This window comes from Columba livia, chromosome 2 (assembly GCF_036013475.1).
Source record: "Columba livia isolate bColLiv1 breed racing homer chromosome 2, bColLiv1.pat.W.v2, whole genome shotgun sequence".
Taxonomy (NCBI): Eukaryota; Metazoa; Chordata; class Aves; order Columbiformes; family Columbidae; genus Columba; species Columba livia.
This window is the reverse complement of record NC_088603.1, coordinates 123,878,262-123,892,994: the sequence shown is the minus strand read 5'-3', so window position 1 is coordinate 123,892,994 and position 14,733 is coordinate 123,878,262. Positions and strand designations below refer to the sequence as shown.

The following is a 14,733-nucleotide window of genomic DNA, read 5'->3' as shown; positions in this document are numbered from 1 at the left end:
CATTTTTGTGAAAAAGCTTTGTGAAAAAGCCCTGCTACACAGAGGTATCCTCCCAAGTTACTAAATGTAATCAGTTTCAGTTTTCTCTGGCAGTATGTTGACAGAATGGAGAGTAAACAGCCTCCAAAAACCCACAAGTCTGTTTTTCTGCCCCTGTCATTTAACTGTGCTCCGAATCTGGCAGCCAAGCTCCCTGCTGTAGTCTAAACTCACCTGGAACTCCCCTCGCTTTCAAAGATTTACGTTCTCCAAGATTTAGGGGCACGAGAAACTAATTCTGAGACCAACTACCAGCAGCCTCACTGCTCCCCCTAGAAACTTGTTTCAGTTTCTTGTTGAGCAGAAATCAGATCGCAAAGCTTCTGAGCATGAAAAGGGTTTAAAGAACATCATGGTGACAGGGTGAGGCAATCAAAGAAATGCAGTATTTCTTTTAAAAATAAGTATATTCACATGGCACCAACAAGAAGGGAGGACATGCAGAAGTACTTAGTTAAAAGTTTGTTCCAAGGCAAAAAGAAAAACCACAACAGTTTCTGGTGTGTCTCTTGCTGAAGGCACAGAACCAGCTACCCGGGTCCCATAAATCATCTGCAGGCCATGGCCTGTGAAATCAGCTGGCTGACTATTCAGGTAATAAAAATGTGACGGGAGTCTCCCAACGTTTTCCAGCATTAGAAGAAACAGAATCCGTAAACAGCACTTTCACAGAATGGGGAGAATTATAGCCGCTTTCCAACCCCTCAGCAATAACACGCGATGGAGAGTGAAGTGTTGCAGGGGTCTCACTTCTCCAAGGTGGGACACGGCCCTGGTGTGGCACATGTTTGCACGTCTGCACACTCAGTGGTAGCACCAGACTTGGACAAAATACATCATTGTTTAGCTGCCACGGAGGAAAAGGTATTGAAACCTTAACTTGTGCTTCAGCTGGTCACCAAAGAGAAAGCTGTAACTCCGAGTTACCAACGCGCACTTTGCGGCTCCATAGCAGAGTGAGGAAACAGCGACACGGCAGTTCTTCATGATTAAACTTTTTGGTAACAGCTTATTAAAATAGCCAAGAGATGACAAGGAGGACAATTCACTTGTAGCCACCCAGCCCTTTGTGTGCCGTTGGGACAAAGTGATCTATGTGATGCAGGCAGCCATTTGGCTTGCAGATCAGGAAGAATTTGCATCAGTGGCTGAGAACTTCAATGGCAGTTGCAGAGCAAGGGTATGTGTACCAGCAAAACCCCTGTGAATTGCTACCCTTTACCTAGATAAACTTTCAAGGTGGGGATGGTTTGTACAAACCTGAGCAAGTCACTGTGTATGACAGACATAATTACCAGAGATAACTTAATGTACTCCCTAAGAAGTTCAGCACAGAGATTACCAAGCGGCATTTACATCCGTTTTAAAACACCAGTATTACAAAATGCAAATGATTTAGCATCACATGAAAATACAAAGGAAGGTTATTTATTTGGTTGACTTTGAAGAACCAGCATCTGTTTTCAAAGGCAGGTACAGTGAAATGTGACCCCAAGGTCTGGATGTTGTCACTTGGGAAGGCGGCAGATGACACCCCACGACGCCGAGTCCCCGCACAAGCTGCGCACAGCCAGGCCCCAGCAGGTTTTGTGAGCTCAGAGCAACCCACCCCGCTTGAGAAAAGCTCTGCTAAGTGCATCTGCTTCCTCACCTGCTCAGCACCGCCAGCATCCAACCCGGGCATCAGCTCTGACACAAAGTACTTGTGCTCGTGTCGTACCCTCCAGCTGCCAAAAGGCTTTTGTGCTTCGCTGGAGGAACTTGCAGCTCCCAAGGAAATTCTGTACAGATGTACCCAAACCTCAACAACTTCTCATCTCACAGCCTTTCTTTTACTTCTGTTTGTGTAAGGAGAGATGTGAAACTGCAGCAGGAGCTCAAGCTCCCAATCAAGTGAACTTGTGCTTTGGAGTAGCTGCCCTTCAGGCACCGCGGGTTTGGTTTTGGGGACTGCAGTTCGCAGCCTCAGATGCGCTAAGGCAGCACGTTTTGTCCCACGATTGCTGGGAAGTGACTTCGAAAACGAACGACTCTGACACACACTCACGTTTTATTCATCTCTGAACGTTGTTTCAGCCAAATGGAGAAGAAGCGAAAAGGACAAATGGTTCCTTTTTCTTTCACAAGCGAAAGTTTTATTCAAAGTTTCTCAAAAAGTAGGCAGCAATGGAAGCCCATGAGACTGAGAGGGTAAAGTGGCAAAAAGGGCACAGAAAATAATGACGTGCCATATGCTAAAGAATATTCCTTTTTTAGAAGAAATTGTTCACCAGCGTACAGCACACTGAAATACCGAGGGCACGTGGATTTTGGTTAGTATCAGGAAGCAGTAGACTTGTATCAGAAAGAACAACCTTAACGATCTCAGCTGAAAAGCTAAAAGCGTTAGAACACAAGTGCTACAAGGAGCCACCCTGTGGCACCAGCAAGCTAAGCGAACAGAGGGCAAGCCAGGGGAGACACTTGTGTGGGCTGGTTTTCTTTTTTGTTGTTGTTTTTGTGGGTTTTTTTCCCCTGAAACTCCAGCCAGCCGGAGTGACAAAAGCTGGAACTGGCCCAAACAGCCACCCCTGTGGCAGGGAGCTCCTTAACTGAGGAACTGAACCAGTAAAGCAGAGGGGCAGCAAGCTCCAGCAGCTCCTGCCCACTTGCTGCTCACCTGCCAGACTGTGCAGGGACAAAACTCCGTGAGGGACATCAATGTTCCCCCTGCCTCACCTTTGGGAAGCCAACAACAAGAATCCGCACTCCTCTTGGAATTCATTCTTTCCTGTGGAAGTTTTCGACACAGTAATATCTCTCAGAACAAGGATAACAACATAAAGTGCTCTCGAGTGTAACTGCAGGATGTAACCAAAGACTTCAGGGCTGGGAATAGGTGGAAATGCTGTCTGAGACAGCACATCACGACTCATCACCGTGGGCTGCTGGGGTACACAGGCTGTTGTGGGCAGCTGCCCCAAACCTGCCGGCACTCTCCCCATCGCGTCTCTCAGAAACGCTGCCCGGGTGCTGCCGCTTACCGTGACGACATGGACAGCTGGGACGCAGCACCCACGGGAGTGCCAGCACTGCAGGGGCGATAACAACTCGCTCTCCTTCCCCAACAGACTCACCATTTAGTTTACCAGAGAGGCGGGATCACTCAGCTTCCCATCCAAAATTTATCTAACAGGCCAGTGTCCCACTGCTCACCTCAGCCCCCCCAGCTCCCATTCCTGCTGGAGACAAGACACTCAGTCAAACAGGCCACTTCCTCAATCGGGAACGGTAGTGAGTTCTGATAAAAATGGAGCAATGCTGGGGAACTGACCTACTCCACAACATCCCCGCTCGTCAGGATGTTAGCTCTTGGACTGTGACATGAACTGACAGTTTCACGGTCGGTTTTGCTTTCACGGTGCAGAAGCGGCATTGAGGACTCCCATTTCCATCTTTAACGGCTCAGTAGAACATGCCTCTTCTTATATGGAGAGACACAGTGATCACCCTGCTGACAATTTCTGACCTTTGTCCTAATAAATGGAAGGCACCGTATCTAAGAATGAAGTCACACACCCGACGAAACTATCAGCTGACACAAAAATACGGCAACTCATCTGCTTAGCAACACAAGCTGCCACCAACATCACTTCCTTCTTCAGCGCAAAGTTCAGTTCACGGGCTCCACCCTGACTCAGAGCCGCCTGTAAAATTGGATCTGACTCGCCCAGAGGTCACGTCTCCTCGCTGTGAGCAGGACTTTCCGCAGCAGCCGCGTTTCACTGGAACTTCCCAGCGGGCAGCCCGGGGGAGGCAGGGAGGGAGACGCCGCGGCAGTCACAGGGTTCACCTGCCAAGGAAGCGAGGAGACGACTTTCACGGTTCCATTCAGTTTTCCTTCAAGACGTTTGGTTTGATTTTTTCAGAGCAGGTACTGAACAACTTGTTCCTTCTGTGGACTGGGGAGCGAGAGTCGTGATTATTTTCTGGGTTTGCACGTGCATGGAGCACCCAGATGTGACATTCTCCGACGGGGGCAGAAACAGCTACTCATGTTGTCGCTACTTGTTTTAAAATGGGAAGCAATTTAAAATCCACACCCAAACACACATTTGTAATATCCTTGAAAAATACTTCATAAGCTTGGTATTTTTGCTACTTCCGTTTCATTGAGAAAAATATAATTTCTTTTCTTTAAACCGTTACACTACAAATGCAGTAAGGAACACCTTAGATGTGTTTGTTTTATGACTTTTCCATGTATTTTTTGGTAAATGCTTCATAAAATTGGAAGTCAACAACGATTGACTTATATAGTTAAGTTAAATGTGGTTTCTCTGATTCTTTTTCTATTCTGAAAGAGGATCAGCTAATAGGATACCGTTTTCTCATTAAACTTGGGTCCACTCCCCCCCTGCTTGGTGAACTTCTAGGGAGAGGACCGAGAGGGATCTGAAGAGACCATCTGGTGCCCCCCGGCCACACAAAGACAGGATAAAGTAGCCACAGACAATCCCCAACAGATGTTTGTCTAACCTGTTCTCAAAAACCCTCCATGGAGCAGATACCCAAACTTCCTAAGCAGCTTGTTCTGGTATTTCACCATAATGATGTAAAAGTTGTTGCATCTCCCCCCACCCCTCCTAATATCCAATTTAAATCAACGTCCCACCCTCCTAATATCCAGTCTGACACATCTTCCCTCTGTACAGATCTGATTTCTCTCATCTTCCCCCCACCATTCAAAAACAGTTGATCAAGCCTCTTCTAACCTTTTACACGTTGGAAAATTTATCTAATTCCCTCTGAAAATTACTTTTCACACTCAACATGCCCCTTTCCTTTTTTTTTTTTTCCCTTTTATATTCTACATCTCTTATTTATTCCTGCCATATCCTGTACTTTATTTTTCAGCACAGAACACGAAACCAAAGGCAATACTGCAGCTCAGGCTTTCCCAGCACTTAGTGGAGTCATCTTTTACATCTTTCTCTATGACTTACATATGCCACCTATTGATAAATCCTAAGAGAGCATTGCATTTTGCAAAAGCATTGCATTGTCTGTTGCTGTTTTGTTAGTGATTCTCTACAACCCCCCTGTAACCATCTGCCTTGATCTCTCCAAGAAACTGACAATTGTTTTAACTGAATTTCACTTTTGCACTTATTAAGTTCATTTGATTTCTGAACTGATCATCCATAGTGGTCACCACCTCCCATCTTGGTGTAATTGACACATTTCATAAACGTGCTCTGCATTATGTCAATCCATGTATCAAGATATTTTTATGTATAGCAGCAAAGATGTCAGCTGTGGTCTTTGTTTCATTGGCACAGAACCCTTGAAGGGCCAAAACTCTGAATATGAGTCAATACTATGGAAACAGCATAACATGGAGGTAAAGGATAATGCACTCACACTGTAGCCTGCATTAATTATTGTGGGTACTGGGACATGTGTGAGATACATTCAGCAAGCGTGTAAGGACTAAAACTTACTTGTATGATCTTCATGGTTTCTCCAAATCCAGCCAAATGTGTATCCCTTGTGCAGCACCTCACTGCAAGAAAATAAACAACTGCTTGGCTAACTAGAGTTTGATCACTGAAGTACTTAAAACAACGCACTGTTAACTGAACTTTACAAATACTACATTTGAAACTGAATTTAACAAAATATACTCTGATTATAACAACCCACAGACAAAGGAGCACGTCAGTTCATCCAGACACATCAAAGGAGACATGCTGGATCATGCGATGCTGCGCACTTGTCATTCCTGCTGACATGACTTGACAGCTGAGGTGTTCCATACCACCGACTGCCAGTTGTGAAGAAATAAACCTAGAGCCACAGGTCAGTGTGAAAAGTACCGCCACCACCAGACACTTCATTTTGTATCCCTCCATTCTGCACCTTTTCTGTTTCTGTCTTGCATAAATATCTAAAATTTGTCATATCCTTAAAGAGGAACGCCTCAGCTCTGCAGCGCTGGGGCAACTCCCCTGGAAACCTGCCAGAAACTCACCTTTCCTATGCAGAAGTTTGTTTGTACTTGGGGTATTACAAGCAATTTACACAATCATTATATTTACTTGTACGTTCCTGGCAGATTAACAGAACTTGCTTATTTCAGTTCGGGCAGAAAGCCCTGGCGTCCTCAGGGAAGGGACATGCGCTGCCTCCGAAACGCCACCGCTCACACTTCGGGGGCTGCACATGAAGTATCGCTGCACTGAATGGCACAACTTTTTAAGCAATGGACCAATTGTTTCCTCTCTTAAAAAAATGCAAGCCAGAACATGCTGAGGCTTTTTTTCTGCACTGAGAGCACAGATTATATCAGCGCTTCTAAAGTGGCAGGATTTTACTTGTAGCTCTTCTACAACTTAACAGAAGATGCCAAACCGTTGCTACAAGATAAAGACAACAGATCCAGTAGCACTAGTATTTATTGTTTAATGTTTGGTGTAGCAGGTCAGCAACATGACTTTTGGGTCAGAACACTGCACATGCTGTCAGTTTTTTTGTATTTAATAAATCATCCACCACACACCATTTCCACTGTGGATTCTGTAGGGAAATAAAAAATGTTGACAAGGGAGCTAAAAGCTCAAACACGACAGCAGCCTTACTGATGCCAACTTTTTAGAAATCAAGTTTCACGATGTATAAAAGCTGCTCGTTGTCTTTAGAGATAAGCTTAATTTTTCAAGTTATATTTGCTGTTGTATGACCACCATAAGTTGATGTGCTACATTATATACAGGGAAACTCCCCAGAACATCAGTGAATCAAGAGAAGTAAAGGTAGATATTCTAGTATCTTGGTCAAGTGATCACAACTCGCTTACATCAGCGGCTTCATCTGAGGGGCAGGCAGCTCTCAGGGCCTGGATGAGAGGGAACTGCAGCAGGACGGAGGGAGGAGCAGGAAAAGGCCCACTTCCACCTGGAGTTGCCTATAAAAGCCTCCTTGCTACCCAACAGGCAACCCCAGTGCTTACACGGATTGTCCCATGGGAGCCTTGCTGACAAAGGCACAAATACGTCGTTTATTCTTGATCCTGGGGAAAAAAAAAAACAAAACAAAAAAAGAGGAGCCTTCGAAGAAATAAAGAGAGGGATCACCTGTTCAGTTCAAAACGTTGAAAAGATGTTTTTCCTGCCGCAGCTCTTCCCGGAGATTTAAAGCTAGCAAGCTGCGGATTCCCAAATGGAAGGAGCAGCAGCAGTTATTGCAATTAAAAAATCAGCGTACCTGGGCCTTGGATTTTTGTCAAGCAGAAGATATAATTATACTCAGTCCTCCGGCGCCAAAGACAGCAGCACATCTAACACTTTATGCTGTCCTAGGTCTTTTTAAAATGTTTATACAAAGGCGCAATGGTATTTTAAGGGTTATCATCAAAGTCAGCAAGTCCTTAAACTTTCCTACCAATCCTTAGAAACAATCTTCTGAAAAACAAAGATACCACTACGTACACACAAAAGTACGGAAAAAAATTACAGGCCGTACTTATTTTTAAACCCATCACTGTTCTTTGCTCTAGTCTAAATGCCGTAAAATCCCAGTAGCTTAAACTGCTGTAAGAATTTTAAACCTGTAATCCGCCTCAAATCATAAGTTTTACCTCACATTTTTCACCTCCTTTAAAAATGAAACCCCAAATTCAGCTTTTAGCAGAAGTGAGACTATTGCTTCACCAGAATTAGATATAAGCAAAGGAAAACAAACAAACGAAATGGGGGCCTAATATTGTCGACGTTTGTTCCACACACAGTGCTCCATTTGGTATTTCTCAGCACTAGCACATGTGGTCATTTTTCGCAAGATTGTAGCCTCGTTTTAGTATAATATAATCAAGATAATTTTTACAAGGTCAGAAAGTTGGAATAAGAGGAAACAAAATCCAGGCCAGTTGTGTCTGGAATCAGTTAGGCTTATGTGCTTTTCAGATGCTGCTTGTCTTTCTATTAAATGGAATTTCAATGTATACACACTATTAGTGTGTACCTAAAGGTATGCATTGCGTACATTTCTCCATTTATTTAAACCCACCTAACCCAAGGATGTTGGGAGGTCAGAAAAGGAGAAGAGGTGTTCATCTCTGAGCACTGAAGTGGTTTCACTGTGAGTTTAGTTATCTGCCTCCTCAATGAGAAACTGCTCAGAAAGGCCAAATGTCCAGGAATGGCCGTGGTGTGCTCTACCTGTCCACAAAAGCAAATTAAAACTGCAGGAGTTGTCCAGGCAAATACTGCCTATGCCCACCGTCAGCTTTTAAGCACTTCATCGAGTTTTAGAGCAAAAAGAAAACGTGGTTTTATGTTTGTAAGATGAAACTTTACTATCTAAGCATCACATTTAGTACAGAGTCATCCGTGGAAGACTTTAATTAATGAGAAGTTGACTTTATGAGGAACTTCCCTTTTCTCTATGTTTTTTCTTTAGATGAGGGCTGTATAGTTTATACTAAAATTAAAGCCAGTATCAGTACAGAAGGCATATGCAGGGGTATACAATCCAAATAGACTCTTGCTGCATTCACAAGTTAAATAGCTAGCAGTAGAAATGCTTACTTGCTGCTAATGTTCCGAAAGAATTTGCAGACATAGACGTTCAATTGGCTAACCACTTAAAGACCAAAATACCTACCTCCACTGCTTTTTTCACCTTCATTTTGCCAAGTAGAAAAATAAATTGAAAGTGGCTTTCCTCCGCTGCAGTAACTTTCCAACAGAAACTTAAATTATTTTTGAGATAGCATTATAAATAATCGAACGCAGTGGAGTAAGTAAAAAATTCATTTTTCCTATGATTTTTCCAAGCAGAATAGCGATATTGTGTGTTTACTGTCGCAGAGCCGGCCGGGTGCCACGGGAGACCGTTCGGCAGCGCTTCGGGGTCAGAGCAGGGAGCCCGGGACGGGCGAGTCTGCAGGGGACGCGGCCACGGGCTGGGCTGCCCTTGCGGTGACCACAAGACGCCCAGCCCCGGGCTGCGGGGGATGGTTTTGCTCCCACACCCGTCCCGCAGCTCCGCACTCACACGGCAGCGCTCCCGGAGCGAGGGGACAACGCTGAGCGCCGGCGAAACGCGTTTGTTGGACAGGCAAACGCCCCGCGAAGGAGCGTCCCCGGGGTGGCTGCCGCTGCGGGATCCGATCCCGCACACACACAAAGTGCCGAGCGCACTTCGCGCCCCTTGCTCTGGTTTCGGGGGGCTCCTCTCGCCGCCCCCGCTCTGGGGGAAATCTCACCTTTCCGGGCTCAGCCTTCGCTGTCGGACGGGGCTCTGGGCGCGCTCCTGCCCGGCCGCCCTTCCGCAGCGCCTCGGTGCGCGGAGCCTGAACCGCCGGACCCGCTTCCTCAAGGTATCGCCACGGGAACCCCGCCGGGAACCGCGGACAAGTTTGCGCAGACACGGCGAGGGAGCCGCTCCGGAGGATTCGGGCCGAGATGGGCAGAGGCAGCCGGAGCGCTCGGCGCCCCGCCCGGGGACAGCGCCAACCACCCGCCTCCGCTCGCCCCTCACAGCGCCGCGGGGGGTGAAGGGCCGGGCCGCGCCCGCGCCGCTACCTGCGCCCCTCCCCCGCCGCACGGAGGTTGCCGTGGTGACGGGCCGGGTCGCCGGGCCAACCCCCACCTGCGGCGGTGCGGCTGCGACGGAGCCTCCTGTTCCCCAGGGGAACCCCCGGCCCGCCCCGCCCGCGGCGACAAGCCGGCCCGCTCCGCCAGACGCCACCCGCCGGGCTCTCCTGCCCCTGGCGGCGGCGGCCCGTCCGCGCTGATCGCCGCGGCCAACAGGGAACGCCGTCCCCCCGCTTCCCCGTGCCGCCGCCGGCCCGGCTGGTTCCCTCCGGTCCCCAGCGCCCCGGCCCGACCGACCAGCGGCCCCGGCTCGGGCGACTCACGGCCGCGGCCCCTGCACCAGTGCCGCCCGGCCGTGCGGAGAGCCGGCGGGACGCCCTGCCAGAGCCGGGCTCCGTGGGGGCCGCCGTGTGCGGGGCCCGCCGCAGGCAAAGCTGCACCCGTTTAACTTAAGCCCCCTGTAGACGTATTTATTTCGGTTTAATAGGTGTTTATGGTATGTTAGTCCGGACCTGTTCCCAATCAATCCGAGCTAAATCAAAATAACGTAGATTTATACCGGCCCCAGAGCAGCCGCGGAGGCCTCGGTGCTGCCAGTAGGTTCTCACCTCACACCCGCGGGTCAGCCCGCGGTGGCGCCGGGAGCGGGCGGGCCCGGGCGGGCCCGAGCGGGGCAGCTGGTCAGGCTGCTTGGCTGGCAGGAAGATGGCGGCTCTACTTGGGCGATTCACCCTCCCTGCCAGCCTGACCTCTGTCACGACAGTGAGAGCCAAAGCCTGTGAAGCACAACAGCCTTCCCTGGCCAGATGGAGAGAGGTTCTCCTTCCCCTCTACTCTGCCCTGGTGAGACCACACCTGGAATATTGTGTCCAGTCCTGGGCTCCTCAGTTCCAGAAGGACAGGGAACTGCTGGAGAGGGTCCAGCGCAGGGCAACGAAGATGATTAAGGGAGTGGAGCATCTCCCTTATGAAGAAAGGCTGAGGGAGCTGGGGCTCTTTAGCTTGGAGGAGACTGAGGGGTGACCTCATTAATGTTTATAGAGTTCCACAAAGATGGAGCCAGGCTCTTCTCTGTGATAAGACAAGAGGAAAGGGGTACAAACCGGAACACAGGAGGTTCCACTTAAATATGAAAAGAAACTTCTTCTCAGTGAGGGTGACAGAGCATTGGAAGAGGCTGCGCAGGGGGGTTGTGGAGTCTCCTACGCTGTAGACATTCAAACCCACCTGGACGCCTTCCTGTGTAACCTCATCTAGGCGTTCCTGCTCCAGTGGGGGAATTGGACTAGATGATCTTTTGAGGTCCCTTCCAATGCCAAACATCCTGTGATTCTGTGAAAGAGGAAGCAAGGGCACAGGGATTTCAGGGTAGACTTTCTTCATTTTCTGCCCTGGCTTCTGATAGGAGCACATGGTCGTCATAACAAGCCGCAGCACTAGGAGGAAGAATTACCTCATGGAATTGCAAGGACTTTCCGAGCCAAGGTGGAGTCTGGAGCAAACAGATGCAGCTGATAGCGGTTAATAAGCCCAGGGAGTATCACACTGCTGCTTTGCATACCTCAGAGAGACGCCTCAGCCCCTGCGGAGCAGGAAGAGGAGACGGCTCCATCAGATTGGCTCCCAGCACCCAGATAATGAGAGACATCTCCTCCTTCCTGCAGCAAGCAGGCTTATCCCTCGCCTCTTGACGCAATAGTCTCAGGAGTAGCTTTTCCTCTACTGCAACCCTGAAGAGATCCTCTTTACGTTTGGTGAGCAACAGTAACTCAGCAATTTTACAACTCCAGAGTTCCTCTCACAATGAAGGAAAACTGCTTTTCACCTCGCATAGCAATTAAACCAGAAAGGCAGCAGGATTGAATGAAATAATGTACAACTTAAAAATAAAGCCCAAAACAAACAAGAAGCAGCAGCACTCAGATGAAAAAAAATTGCTAATAGGCAGCTGCATTTTGCTTCTGTTCGTACTGAAGTGTTCTACTAGTAGTGGATGACCTGGGAGAGAATTTAGCAGCCTCCACGCAGGGCTGTCAGTCAGGGAAACCTTCAGCCTTGCAAACCACCCATGCCCAGAGTTCACAGCGCCAGGTGTGGTTATCCAGCCTTCTGCAGCACGTCTGCACTAGGCACAGCTCAGCATCCTGACCTGTCCCGTACTTCTCCCAGCTCCTCCAGAGTTAAACCAACTCTGTATGTAAAGTTTATATAGTGGCATTGTTATAAGCAAACATCACTTCATCCAAAATAGAGAAATAAAAGTTTTTTTTTTAACCAGTGACAGTTAATAAAGGTATTCCAGAAGAATAGGGAACTGCAAATATGCTGCTACTTTCCTTGAGTCATTCCCCATAAGTAGAGACCCACTCCCAAACTCCAAGTAGGGAAAGATGGGAGAAGTCACAAAAAGGAAGAGAAGTGTGGTACAAAAGATGTGAAGAAACATACGAGAAACAAGACATGGAGCTCTGAAAACTGGGAAGAAAATGGACTTAAGACCTGGATAGGAATCCAGAGAAAATGCTGAAGCATTAATTTACAATGCACAGTGGTCAGTCCTGCAGGCTGGTGCTGTGACATAACTGCACAAGGTAGATTTTCTTTGGTGGTAATGATGCTTTTTTTCTGTAGTTACTTGGCTTTACAGAAATGCATCTCAGACAGGCTTACAATATTGCACATATTTTACTTCACAAACTTCATTTCTGCCTCACAGCAACAGCTATGAGTCTGTGTGGGAATGTTTTACTGATAAGATCAGAGTTGAACACTATGATGCAAGGAGAATCAGCACAGCACATCCGCTGGGTTTTTGGGCAGCACTGATGGCTGACAGACTGTCGTCGGTGACCAGTTACTTTAGGTCAGTCAGTCATGCTTTGCTTAGAAGTGGCTGGATTGACTCTCAAGGACACCAGAAACACAATTTTTTAAGTTCTGATATTCTCTGTCTTAAATACTTTTGATGTGAACCTAACCAGTAAGCCATTAATTAGGTCCAGTCACCCTCACAAATTAAAATGTGACCAAAAAACCAAAAATCTGCTTTCAACTACATTCAAGACGTAACTTTGCTGCATTTGTGTACAACAATCCCAGACGGGGTGTACGTGTATTCAGATTAATTTGCCTCATGCTCTTTGCTGCTGTTCCTGTTCCCAACTCCCCTCCTGAAATCACATGTACGCATTTTCCAAGTCTGGAAGCTGCCTTAGCTCCGGTCTCAGCACTGCCAGTGTGCACCTGGCACTAGGGTGTCCAAAGTTAAAAACTGCTTCATGACATCAGTTCGGGAGTAGCACCACGTTCCCAGATGCAGGCGGCAGTGTTCAGCTGCTGGGTAGTGCCTGGTAAACCCACAGCCTCGCCCTGCATCATCTTCAGGGGAGACAGCACACAACCCCACAGGTTTTTGTCTTTCTGACTACTGTCTTATAAATCACATTATTTCAGACATTTCCCGCATCTGAAAATGTTTTCCCAAGCCATAATCAGAAAACATGCTGTTTACTTGACTATTTTAGCTTGGACAATGTTAAATTGACATTTGTTAAAATTGTACCTTGGTCTCTTTTGAGCTGTCATCTCACTTCAGGCTTTTGTTCCCTCTCAGTATTTTAGGTCTAAATCTAGGGAAAGTAAACAATCAGTTTCTAGGTAGTCTGATACATGGTACTGGGTAAGAAAAGCTAATTAGGTCCTGCTATAATTTACACCAAACATACCATAGTCCCAACAATCAACAAGATTCTGCCCAATATAAACATTCATATCTCTGACTCTTTAAAGAAGGAATTTTAAAAATCATAGCTATGCTGTATGGGGGGTGGGAACCAAAACATTGATTCATCCACAGTCATGCTGCCATGGACAATTTTACAAAAGCTATAATTTGGGAAAGGAGTTCAAAAGGATGTATAGACAATGTAGTAGACTGGATTCTAAATAACCTTTTGAGTAGCTTTTCCCTACACGTTACTTCACCTCCATGTCACATAGACCCATGGGATGGAGCAGTTAAATCCCATGTCTGAATATCAGATGCATGCTCCAATTTATCAAAAGTTTTTGGAAATACGTATCACCACAACAGGGAGATATATAGTGTTGAAGGTTGCAACCAAGCTCAATTTTTGAAATTTATTTTTAAGTGAGCAGTGTATCTGATAGTACAGAATAGTGATTTCTTTAAGCAGCGCTCCCCTGACAACAGTGTACTAATTTAGACTGGGGTAAAACTGACTGTGGAGCACGCTGGTTTCGCCTCCTTGCTCGGATTGCCGTGGTAAGATTGCTACAGAAACAATCTCCTTCCTCAAGCCAATCCTAAAGCTGGAACGCCTTTTTATTTTCCTTTTCCCTCTCCTCCAGCTGCTAAGCAAAGAATAAACTTTTCGCTTCGCCCCTCCTTTATTGGAAGGGGAATAGGGTAATATGCTGTAATTGGTTTTCCATGTTTGCCAAGAGTCTGTTTCCTCTTATCATCCACAATATTTAACATAAGTCTTGTAATAGTTCCAAAAATAATAAAATCTCTCCCAAGAATAAAAATGATAGATCCACAACATGCTGCTTCTTTGTCATGGTCTTGGTTTTGTAACATTCTGTTAGTAGTTTTTATTGCCTAATGTTGTGGTTTCTTTCATAGGCAGCAGACCCAGTAAAGACATTTCATCAGCTACTTACACAGCAGCAGTCTGGATTATTTACAAATGGAGATTTCAGTACCGTATTAAAATAAATCACCACTGCATACTGTTTAAGTTACATTGCAGTAGTATGGCAGAAGAAAACCCAGAGATTCTAGGGGCAGGAATATTAAAGTATATACTTAAGTACGATATCAGCAAACAAATTTATTAAGATATCCAAATAAAACCTGTTAGTCTTCCTCCTTCTCCCCTATCTCCTCCCATGCAACAGTGGAAGAGAAATAGGTAAAAATTATATCGCCCCCCTTCCTCCCCGCTAAACAGTACATGCACTATGTGTAACATGTAAAGGAACCCATGCAATACCTCGTGGTTTTAAATCGTGCAGCAACACAATATATCCCTCTTAATCCCCAAAGCAAATGCCCCACACGGGGCAAATTCCCTTAAGGGGAGGGGTAATG

The 14,733-nt window shown here is 46.7% G+C and overlaps 1 protein-coding gene across 1 annotated transcript; it reads right to left on the bottom strand.

Annotated features, from left to right (window-relative positions):
• Nucleotides 1–2,070: 2,070 nt before the first annotated feature.
• LOC110361709 (spidroin-1-like) lies at nt 2,071–13,388 on the bottom strand. The gene is made up of 4 exons (XM_065053495.1): nt 13,343–13,388; nt 9,287–9,935; nt 5,523–5,584; nt 2,071–3,871 (listed from the first exon to the last, which is right to left on the bottom strand). Exons 1-4 carry the CDS (start codon nt 13,386–13,388, stop codon nt 3,801–3,803), a joined length of 828 nt encoding a protein of 275 aa, XP_064909567.1. The 3' UTR covers nt 2,071–3,800.
• Between the last annotated feature and the right edge of the window lie 1,345 nt (nt 13,389–14,733).

Coding starts and splice junctions, on each gene's coding strand:
- LOC110361709 (XM_065053495.1), bottom strand. CDS start 13,388: ATGAATGTTTATATTGGGCAGAATCTTGTTGATTGTTGGGACTATG. Junction 9,936..13,342: donor TGTTGATTGTTGGGACTATG/GTATGTTTGGTG, acceptor CGCGGCCGTGAG/TCGCCCGAGCCGGGGCCGCT. Junction 5,585..9,286: donor CGAAGGCTGAGCCCGGAAAG/GTGAGATTTCCC, acceptor ATTTTCTTGCAG/TGAGGTGCTGCACAAGGGAT.